This window comes from Anser anser (assembly GCF_964211835.1).
Source record: "Anser anser genome assembly, chromosome: 4".
Taxonomy (NCBI): domain Eukaryota; kingdom Metazoa; phylum Chordata; class Aves; order Anseriformes; family Anatidae; genus Anser; species Anser anser.
In genome coordinates this window covers 78755523-78766516 of record NC_139724.1, presented here as the reverse complement: position 1 = coordinate 78766516, position 10994 = coordinate 78755523, and the positions used below count along the sequence as shown (strand labels likewise).

Below are 10994 nucleotides of genomic sequence, written 5' to 3'. Positions count from 1 at the left end.
AACAAATTCCACTGGTGAGGCCAGGGCCAGCCTGAAAGGAGGCCTGTTCTCCGCGTGGGAGGCACGGGCATGCAGGGAGCAGTGCTTTGAGACGCCCTCTGCCACAGCACCCCCAAGGAACTGTGCTTCCTTCATCTCCTAAAAATAACGGGTGCACGAGGGCCCGGGAGCCCCTCCACAGGCACGGCCCGGCAGGACGCTTGCGCTCCTGATGCTGGAGCAGGGCCCTGGCGCAGCCCCTCCGGCCCCCCAGAGCCCCCCAGCTGCAGCAGCTCCCTGCCTCCCACAGCTGCTGGCAGGGGCGCTGGGGCTGGAGCGGAGCGGGGCTCTTCCAGGAAGGCGAGCACGGCCTGAGCTGCTCCTTCCCAGCGCAGACAGGCTCTTGGCCGCCAGCTGCAAAGGACAGGGAGGGAGGGAGCGTGGCCAGGCAACAGAGGGCCCGTCGGGTCCCCAGGGGCCGCTGTGTGCGTGGGAGCGCAGCGCTCTGGCGCAGAGAGATGCCGGCCAGGGAGGGAGGGAGGAGGGACGGCGCCCAGAAGGCGCACGCAGCCCTCTCACGGGCTCTCCCGAACCTCGGGGCTGGCGATGTGCTACTCCTGCCAGATCGTAAGCTGGCTTGGCCGTGACATTGAAGACCCTTTCACTGCGATCCAGAGAGCTGTGTCCAAGGAGCAGATGCGGACACTGACACTGGAGCATTTTGCAATGCTCCACATGGGAGTGATTTGACCTGGAAAACATCAGCCCACTCCCCGAGGCCTTGTGGGAGCAGCCCCGTCAGCGAGCTCTGCCCCGGCCCATCTCAGCCTGCACGCGAGGGATGTGGTGACAGCCATCCGCTGCAAAGCCCTGCCCTGCAACAGCTCCAGGGCCACTCTCACCAGCAGAGAAGGTGGCCTCAGGAGCCGCGGCCTGATGCGAACCCGTGCGTTATGGAGTCCGACCACAGCCCATGCAGGTGCTGAGGGGGTGTTAGGACACTTCTCCCCCAGCACGGGGGAGGTTGCTGGTCCGCCCACCACTGCGGACTGACAGGAGGGACAGCGTCCCACACGGCCCACCACTCCCAGGCTATATGCAGGACACCCCGCGCCACGGGAAGGAGGCCATGCAGCACCGAGCGGCTCCCTAGAAAAGTGCTTTATTTGAGCAGGGAGGGGAGGGGTTGCACACACGAGTCCATCCCAGTGCCGTGCCCCCTGCCTGGCCCCTCAGTCCGTCGCAAGCTCTCAGACTCTCCCCAGCAGGCACACAGATGTGTCTCAGTCCTGTGTCCTCGGCTCTCGGCCAGCACCGCCAGCCAGCGCCCACGGCAGTTTGCGCTGCAGCACGGCTACTCCGTGACCTCGGGGATGACGCTCACCAGCAAAGTGTCATAACCACGGCGCACCAGCAAGGCCAGGCTCTGCTGTGTCCGCACTGCCTCGTAGACATCCTCTGCGCGGCGCGTTGCCTGCCCGTTGATCTCCAGCACAACATCGCCGGCCTTCATCCCTGCCCTGGAGGGAGAAGGAAGTCAGGAGCACACAGCAGGCGAAGCAGACGCTTGTCTGCGGCTCCATCCTCCGGGAAGGAAGGAGAGCCAGGCACTGCAGGAAGCTGGGGCTGTTGTGCCAGGCATTCCTCCAGCTCCACAGTTAGCTTGGCAAAAGGGATGTTAAGCCCAGGCAAGAGCCACCAGTCAGCTTCTGCTGCAGACTGAGTGGTCTGCATGGCCCAACCCCTGCTGCTCTGCAGCGAAACACTCGGAGCTACATACATCCCACCCTATGTACCTGCTCTCCTAAGCCAACCCCCAAGGCACAGGTCAGCACTTACTGATGGGCTGGGGAGCCGATGATCACTTTGTGGATCAGCACTCCATAGGAAACATCGGGAAAGCTGGGGTCACGTAGCTTCAGCTCAGCTAGGATGCTGTAGAGTGAAAATCAGCATCGTCGTAAGGAGCTGGGAAGCAGAGCAGGGTTCCTGCCCAGCTACGGCTGGAAGAACGCGGTGCAGAACCTCTCCTTCTGTGCTGCTGCAGAAGTGACCAGCTGCAAACCCTGGGGGCACCCAAACACCACCATATTTCTGTCAAAAGCTAGAGAGAATGTAAGTCCTGGACACTCCAGGGAGAGCTGGAAACTACCAAGAGCTGCTGCCAGCTGGCTCCCAGCGTCTGGTGATCCACCCCCCATGCCTGAGCAGCCCCACGTCAGACGGCTTTTCCTGGTATCAGATCTGCACCTCCCTTACCGCAGTTTCACTTCTCTCTCCTGCAGATAGGTCACAGGAGAAAAGCTATGCCCCCTCCTTTTGCCAGATGTGTCAAGCAGAGGTATGTCTACATCTCTTCTCTGGAGTCTAGACTAAACAATACCAGTTCCTCCAGATCAGGTTTTCTAACCCTAGTTCTAAATTCTGCACCTCTCTGGATGCTACCTGCTCCCGAAAGCAGCGGACACGGCACTCCAGCTGGATCTCACAACTGTGCATCGTGTGAACTGCCCTCTTCTCTCAAATACTGCATCGGCTCTGATCCACTGTAACCCCAGAAAATCCTGCACGCAGCTCCTTGCTCCCCACCAGGGACCCATTTCACCAGCTACGACTCCCCACTTTACGCTGGTTCTTGCCGAACCACTGTTGCACAGTGCTTTCTCACCGATCATTGTGAGTTGCGATCCCTTCTTGATTTCGCAGTATCACAGCACGGGTGAGGTTAGAAGGGTGCTCCAGAGGCCACCCGGTCCAACACCCTGCTCAAGCAGGGGCAGCCAGAATGGGCTGCTCAGGACTGCGTCCAGTCCGGTGTTGGATGTCTCCCAGAAGGGAAACTCCACACACCCCTAGTCAGCCTGCACCAGGGTTTGAACACCGTCAACGGTTAAAAAAAAGTTATTTATTACGTTCAGCTGGAATCTGACGTGTTTCAGTTTGTGCCCCTCGTCCTGTCAGCGGGATGGCCGATGTGATGTGAGCTGCGTATTTACCACGACCAGTCTGCTTCACCTCAGTCACTAACACAGAACCACGCGTGCCCTTAGGCAGGTCTCTCCACAAACATAACAAACCCATGGTTTTGGGCCTTCATGCCAAGAGCGGCCGTACCAGGCTGCGGTGGGGTGTCAGCCCCAGGCAGCAGGCGAGCCCCCACCCGGGCGCTCAGTCACTCCCCCCGGGGGGGGACGGAATCAGAAGGGCAAAAGCGAGAAAACTTGTGAGTTGAGATCAAGACAAGTTAGTAAGCGAAGAAAGAAGGAAGCAAACAAAAACACAAGGGATGCAGAGGTATCACCGCCTCCCACCTGCAGACTGGCGCCCAGCCAGCCCCTGCGCAGCTCCCCCAGTTTTACTGCTGGGCACAGCGCCGTGTGGCCTGCACCGTCCCTTCGGCCAGCTGGGGCCAGGTGGCCCCGCCGTGTCCCCTCCCAGCGGGAAGCAGTGTGAGGAACAGAGGCGGCCCTGGTACTGTGTGTGCACTGCCCATAGCTGAAGCACTGGTGTTACCAACACTGCTTTGGTCACAAATCCAAAACACAGCCTCATACAAGATTCTGTGAAGAAAATCACCTCCTGCCAGCCAGCCCCGGTACGCAGCGCGGTCAGATCAAGGGCCTGCCTGCACCGCCCCCCATCTCCCGCACCGCCTGCTGCAGATGAGGTGGCTCCCTCCCCAGCTGCCTGTGGCCCCCAGCTGCCTGCTCTGGAAGCTCCTGAGCTGTAATGCTGCATCTGAGCATTTGACAGCCAGTAAGACTTCGCTTCTGTAAGGGTTGCTCTTTTAAATCCTACAACATCAGCAAGTTCTACTACACGCAGCACGAAGAACCAACCCATGTTTTAACATCTCTCTAGTAACGTCCTCCAGCAGCTCCTGTTTCACGCAGAACCTGTTCCCAACAGTCAGCAGCTATTTCCTTTGCTGTTTCCAAAGGCCTTTGCTCAGCCCTCACTTACTCCGTGCTGTAAGGCAGAACAGCAGGAGCTCAGGCCCTCACCAGCTCTATACTAGACATTATTTGAGAAGACACTTCCCTAGCTGTATTTTTCTCTCCTCTCTAAAGAACCACGTGAATCTCAGCAGTGACTTTTCATGGGAAAAAACAGGGTGCCCATACGGGCTCTGCCCTGATCAGAGCCCCACCTTCGGCTGGCAGTATGAACCCTTACCGCAGTCCGTTCCACATGGTGTCCCCTTCCGCAGCAAGCTGCCCCACCTGCTCCTCGGGCACCAGCTGCAGCTCTAGTGCTGAGCACCAGCACCATCTGCTGGGCACGCCAGTGGTGCTGACAATGTTCCCTGCCCACCCTGCTGCCCCAAAATTCAAGAGGCGCTGCGCATCTCCTCCTCTGCTTGTGTGCCAACGCAAGCCACCCAAGGAACCAAGACCACTCGTGGCGTCCAGTCCACAATCCCAACCAACCACAGAGGAGCCACCAGAGCTGTAGCAAGGGCAGAAGCACAGCCCTCAAACGCGTTTCTGCCAAGCACGTGGCAAGCACCAACCCCACTAACACGCTGAGCCCCAGGAGTCTCTTGAAAGGTGGCTACAACAACCAAGAAGGCAAAGCAGGCACTCTGCCTTTGAAAAGGAAAATCGCTCAGAGATGAGAGTGAAGATCCAGCGCTCTCCTGACAGCTGCATCCAGGAGGCCACAGGCAGGCGACCAGACAGAGCTGCAGCAGTTCCCTCCCAGGGCCTGCAGCAATGCTCCGTGCAGGGCCGCCCAGTGCTCAGCAAGGTGCAGCTGCCGCTGCCTGCAGAGCGTCTGCCCCAGGGTGCTTGGTTTGGCTCGTATGATTTGGGGACCAGCAGAAGCAAGGGCAGCAGGTGACCCTCACATCAGACCCGCGCAGGTTGTCTGTCTGCAGTCCTCTTTGCTGACCAGAGCATTTCTTGAGATGCATCTCAAGATGGAAAGGAAACACAGCGCCCTTCCCAAGCCACAGGCGCGAGGGTGAAGAGTCTCAGACTTGCAAGTCATCTTCCCACTTGCCAGTGCCATACCGGTTAGGACCGTGATTTCTGTCCAGAGGCAGCACCCAGCTTCGTCCTGACACCTCAGACCCTCACTGCGCCCTCCAGGAGGCAGCCATGCTGTGTGTGCCAGCACAGCCTGCTCTCCTACCCTCCCCTCCTCCCCCAAACACTCAACTCTACTGCAGGCAAACTTGCCGTTTCTTATTCTGGAAGTCCCCTATCCTAGAACTGCTCCTGCACCACTGCAATCCACCTGCCAGATCGCTCCTCGCACAGAGCACAACCTGCCCAACGTTTTCATCGCAACTGTCAGTTGGCACGAGTTGGCACAATGAACACCTACTAATTACACGTTTCTGGTGGCCGCTCATTCAGGCAAGGGCGTTGCAAGGGCACTCTGCAGAACTCCTCCTAATGACAATTAAGACACCGATGTGGTAGACTTAGGGACTTTTTATCTGCTTGCACACGCTGTCACAAGCACAGAAATTTGCAGGCTTCTAATTTACCCGACACACAACTTACAGTCTAAACACAACACCAGCAAAGAGATTTTAGAATTTAAATGCTCGAGCTGCAAAGACAATCCTCCCAAAAACTGGCACTGCCAGTTAGTTTGGAAGATCCCCTCACAGTCACCATACCCCAACAAGACCGGCCTGTCGGCCCCTGATCTCAGAACACATACCTGGGCGTAAGAGTCAGCATCATCACTCCGATGTAACGGCGCTTTGTCTCCGCGTTACCGAACCAAGAGCCTGCCGATGGAAGGGACATCAAATGGCAGGGCTGCAAACAGACACACTCAAAGCAGCACCGGGCCGAGCCAGGCGAATCACAAAGCACACACACCTCCAGGCAGACATCGCACAGAGCGGTTCTGATCCCCTACCAACAGAAAACGTCAGTTCCATTTAGCAGCTTTACAGGCACTGCACACTTTGCTTTCTTGGTTTGAGTTCTCACTGTTTTGCCTGAGAGCACCCCTCCACAACATTAACACAAGAACCAGGTAACAAGAATCTGCATTAAACAAATCATCAAAAACACTAAGGAACGAAACCAGGCGCTGTTCTACAGGACTAAATTAACCACTTGTCATTTATGATACAGTTGACTTCTGTACTTGCGTTTCCATTATTTACCTTGGCAGTACCCACAGGGCTAAGTGGCCTCCAGGTTCCGGGTCACCCTTCCCCTTTTTGAGTATCAAGAAACGGTGCACTCACCTACTCCTTGGGGACTTAACTGCAAGCTACTTGGGACACTCTGAAAGTCTTTACCTGCAGCAGAAGCAGGCCAGCATCCTCCTTGGGGCCAGTTACTTTCATGCTCTGTGGCCACAGAAGTGGCATACAGCTCTCCCCTGGTGAAAGTGCTCACTGCTTCATGCCAGGCGGAATAATCTTACCCCCACACGACACTTCCTCCTGCTGTGTGCGCCCTTTTCTCTGAAGAACTGCCGAGAGTCCAGCTAGGCCAGTGCTTCCCGCTTCCACCCTCCTCCTTCTGCCCTCCTTCCCCCAACGCCTGAACAGGGAGGCACCCCACTCACTTCTGCGCTGTTCCTCCTTCTGCAGGAACTTCCGCAGCCGGTCTGAGGGGATGGCAAAGGAGATGCCTGACGTCACCTTCATAGTGTTCACTCCAATCACTTCGCCATCCTGCAGAGAAAAGGGCACGATGTTCTCCAGCCCTCACTTTTATGGAGAGGAGGGGAAGCAGCACGCAAACCTGGAGCCCTGCCTGTGCCCCGATCCGTCCCCAGCCTGCCTGCGGCTGGGCAGGGACGGGCCCCACAGGCCGCAGCCACACAACCCTCCCCATGCCCTGAGAACATCGGCCGTGCTGGCCTCACCACGGCGGGGTTTGGCTCTGCCATGCAAGTTCCATCGGTGTGGGCTCCCCAGAGCAGCTGCTGAACGGGACCAAGCAGGGCTCCCACCCTAGGCTCATTCCCTGCTCCCTCCTCAGGGAGCCTGGAGCATGCACAATCCCTCCTTCCCGACAGCTGTGCGCACCCGCGCAGCGCTCGCACCGAGAGCGCCCAGCCCCAGGAGGCAGAGCCCACCAGTGCGCATGTGGGAGAACTTACCAAGTTGACGAGGGGACCCCCGGAGTTCCCAAACTGCAGCAGGAGAGAGAGCAGTGAACAGGCCATGAAAGAGACACCCTCAAACAGCCCAGCCCTCAGCAAGGAGGCAGAGCCCAGGGAACAGGGGTCGGGCCAAGAAACAGCCAGGTCACCAGCCAGAAACCCCCTTCTCCCAGCCCTCCATGCCCAGCTTCCTCGGACCTCACGGCACCCAGAGCCCTTCCCAGGGAGGGCAGTGGGAAGGGGTGCCAGCCGCCGCGCCCCCCCCAGCTCCCTTACGTCGATAGCAGCATCGGTCTGGATGTACTCCATGTCAGAGGTGGCCAGGCCCAGCTCCCGGCTGCCGCGCTGCGCGGAGCTGACGATGCCGGAGGTGATGGTGTTCTGCAGGGCGAAGGGGCTGCCCATGGCCACCACGAACTCTCCCTGGCGCACCTCGGAGGAGCGGCCGAGGGGCAGGGTGGGCAGCGGGCGCTGGAAGAGAGGAAGAGGGTGAGCGGAGAGTTGCCCAGGGAGCACCTCTGCAGCAATAACACGCACCTTGGGCTTGATCTTGATGGTAGCGATGTCTGCCACCTGGTCCACATCCTGCACCACCGCGTCATACTGCTCCCCGCTGGCCAGCTTCACCCGCACGCGCCGCCGGTTCGCCACCACGTGCGCATTGGTCACAATGAGCCCATCCGGAGACACCAGGAAGCCCGAGCCATTGGAGATGGGCACGTCGCGGCCCGAAAACGGGTGCCTGCAAGGCGGGCAGAGGTCACGGGGGTGGCGGGGACCCGGAGGGGACCTGGGGCAGCAGGCGGAGTCCAGGCAGGCTGGGCGGCCCAGGCTGGTAGGCCTGCAGAGCAGCAGGGGACGGCGAGGAGGTGCCTGGGCAGCAGCACGACGCGGGGGCTCCTTCGCGTCCTCCTGACAGGCACCCATCTCAGGAGTTTGCACAGATGCGCACGCAGTGGGGGAACAAGCAGGAGGAGCCACGACTGCACACACGATAGCAAAGGCGTAACCCCACGAGACCCACAGAGACGCAGCGGGAAGCACACCTGACCGGAGAGCTGCACGGGACAGTGCAGGTTTTGGAGGAAAAACAGGCACGGACTTCGGGAAGGAAGTAACCTGAACACAGAGCTTTGCCTCGGAGCAGGTAAGAACCAGCTAGGAGGGGATGGGTACATCCTCTTCAGATTCACAATCACACGCCTTGGTACTCGGGGGGGACATGCACAACCCTCAGTCTGCTGCAGAGACAACAGCAAAGTACGGGCTTGGTGTAGGGCGAGGGACCCAGGAGCAGGAGACCCAGAAAGGTCTGAAGAGTTCAGTGCTTTTTTTGCCTTGTTTCTCGGGAATCCCAAATTCCTGTGCCAGGAGGCAGTATCTGTGGGAATGCAGCGTGACACAAAAGCTCAGGTGGGGACCACTGAAGCCAACTAGACGTGGACAAGCCCGTGGGACCAGACAGGGTGCGGCGGGCTGACCATAGAGTCATTGAGGTTGGAAAAGACCTCCAAGATCACCCCTCTACCACCATCCCCCTTAAATTGTGAGGAACAAAGCTGTGTTTTTGCAGCAGTAATGACCCCTCAGTGTCCCTCAGCACCACGTCCAACCTTTCCTTAAACACCCCAGGGACGGTGATGCTACCATGTCCCTGGGCAACCCATTCCAACGCCTGACCGCTCTTTCTGAGAAGAAATGTCTCCTCATTTCCAACCTGAACCTCCCCTGGCACAACTCGAGGCCATTCTCTCTTGTCCTATTGCTAGTTATCCGTGAGAAGAGGCCGACCCCCAGCTCCCCACAGCTGTAGCTGTAGAGTGCAAAGAGGCCTCCCCTGAGCCTCCTCTTCTCCAGACTAAACAACACCAGTTCCCTCAGCCGCTCCTCACAGGACTTGTGTTCCAGACCCTTCACCGGACACACTGCTTGGCCTTGATGTCTTTCTTGTAGTGGGAGGCCTGGAACTGAACACAGTACTCGAGGTGCGGTCTCACCAGAGCTGAGTACAGGGGGATGATCACCTCCCTGCTCCTGCTGGCTACTCTATTTCTAATACAGGCCAGAATGCCATTGGCCTTCTTGGCCACCTGGGCACACAGCCAGCTCATGTTCAGCCAAGCATTGATCAACCTTCCCAGATCCTTTTCCTCCGCGCAGCTTTCCAGCCACTCTGCCCCCAGCCTGTAGCGCTGCATGGGGTTATTGTGGCCAAAGTGCAGGACCCGGCACTTGGCCTTGTTGAACCTCATCCCCTTGGCCTCTGCCCATCGACCCATCCTGTCCAGGTCCCTCTGCGGGGCCTCCCTACCCTCCGGCAGATCGACGCTTCCCCCCAGCTTGGTGTCCCTGCAAGTCTGCTGTCGGTGCTCTCCAAAAAGTCCCAGTGTCTAAGGAAGGCTCCCAATGGCTGGGAAGAGAGAAACGTCACAACAGCCTTCAAGAATACCACGACCAAAGCGCAGGCCAGCCAACTTCACCCTGTCCTTGGGAAGGCTGTAGGGCGAGTGCTCCTGGAACCACCTCCAGGCACGTGATAGGCAAGAAGGGGGCTGAGCGCAGCAGAGCAGACTTGAAGTCAAACCACATGTGGCCAGCCTGACCGGCTTCCGTGACAAGTGGCCGTGCGGATGAGGGGACAGCAGTGGACACCGACTGTCTTAACGTTAAGGAGGCCGTCAGCGAGGTACCTGCACAGGGGGCGTTTGGGCTGATGACCGGTTATTACGGATGGCAAAGCGGCTGGACCGCCAAGTCCAAGGCCCAGCCGGCGGCGGGGTGCTAACACCGCCCCTCGGGGCCCGACAGAGGGGCTGACGCCAGGTATCGCCCCTGCTCGCGGACGGCGGGCCGGCGGCACGCTGCACCCCGCAGCCAGGGGGCGGTCAGCGGGCCGAGGGGCAGAGCGGCCGCCGGAGGGGCCTCGCGAGGCAGGAACCGCCGAGAGCCCGGCGCCGGCCGGGGCACAGCCCTGCGCAGCGGGGCCGTGCTGAGACGCGCTGGGGGCCGGGCCCCGCGGGAGCCGCGGCAGCCCCCAGAGCGCCAGAGCCGCCGGGTCACGGCCTCCCGGGGGGAAGGGAAGGGACCCCCGAGCCGCCCCAGCCCCGCCGGGCTCCGCTCCCGGACGCCGCTCAGAGCCCTCCCGGCGCCGCGCCCGAGCCGCCCCCGCCCCGGTGCCCCGCGGCCGCCCCGGTGCCCCGCGGCCCCCCCACGCCCGGCCCGCCCCGGCGGGGACCGGTACCTGCCCACGATCTCCACGTAGACCAGGGCCGGCGCCGTCTTCTCCACCACGTCGGCGATGAAGTTGAAGGCGGCCCGGGGCGAGGCGGGCGGGGCGGGCACGGCGGCGCGCAGCGCGGGGGGGCGGCCCTCGGCCTGCCGGGCCCACAGCACCACCAGCGCCGCCGCCCCGGCGCCCAGCGCCGCCGCCAGCGCCTGGCGCCCGCCGGGGGGAGGTGGCGGCGGCGGCGGGGGGGGGGGCGGCGGCGGGGTCCCGGCGGCCCCGCACAGCGCCCGGCCCCAGCGCGCCGCGCCCGCCCACGGCCCGGCCCGCGCCCACCGCGCCAGCGCCGCCATGCTGCCAGCCGCGGGGCGCGCTGGGAGCTGTAGTTCTCGGCCCGGCAGGCCTGCCGGGACGGGTAGTCCCGCCGCGGGGCGCGCTGGGAGCTGTAGTTCTCGGCCCGGCAGGCCTGCCGGGACGGGTAGTCCCGCCGCGGGGCGCGCTGGGAGCTGTAGTTCTCAGCCCGGCAGGCCTGCCGGGAGGTGCCGTGCCACCGCGGGGTACACCGGGAGCTGTAGTTCTCAGTCCGGCAGGCCTGCCGGGACGGGTAGTCCCGCCGCAGGGCGCTCCGGTACCGGCAGCGTGGGGCGGGCCGGGCCGGGCCGGGCCGTGCGGCGCAGCAGCTCTCCAGGCCTGCCCGACGCGCAGC

General features: G+C 61.2%; 1 protein-coding gene across 5 annotated transcripts; it reads right to left on the bottom strand.

Annotated features, from left to right (window-relative positions):
• Positions 1–1125: 1125 nt before the first annotated feature.
• HTRA2 (HtrA serine peptidase 2) lies at positions 1126–10914 on the bottom strand. 5 transcript variants are annotated; one of them, XM_083832967.1, is made up of 9 exons: positions 10307–10656; positions 7603–7807; positions 7342–7536; positions 7063–7095; positions 6523–6631; positions 5820–5855; positions 5656–5725; positions 1819–1914; positions 1126–1499 (listed from the first exon to the last, which is right to left on the bottom strand). In XM_083832967.1, the coding sequence occupies exons 1-9, from the start codon at positions 10639–10641 to the stop codon at positions 1334–1336; spliced, it is 1245 nt and encodes a 414-aa protein (XP_083689093.1). In that variant the 5' UTR covers positions 10642–10656; the 3' UTR covers positions 1126–1333. The 5 variants fall into 5 exon arrangements, with proteins under 5 accessions (XP_083689093.1, XP_083689094.1, XP_083689095.1 ...); XM_083832968.1 differs by lacking the exon at positions 7063–7095 and having other exon boundaries at positions 10307–10914; XM_083832969.1 differs by lacking the exon at positions 5820–5855.
• Between the last annotated feature and the right edge of the window lie 80 nt (positions 10915–10994).

Bases quoted from the DNA above. Each gene is read 5' to 3' on its own strand.
- HTRA2 (XM_083832966.1), bottom strand. From the start codon at position 10,641: ATGGCGGCGCTGGCGCGGTGGGCGCGGGCCGGGCCGTGGGCGGGCGCG. The intron at 7,808-10,306 runs GTACCGGTCCCC...CCCGCCTTGCAG, and splicing joins TACGTGGAGATCGTGGGCAG to GCACCCGTTTTCGGGCCGCG. The intron at 5,726-6,522 runs GTGAGTGGGGTG...TTCCATCGGCAG, and splicing joins GAAGGAGGAACAGCGCAGAA to GCTCTTGGTTCGGTAACGCG.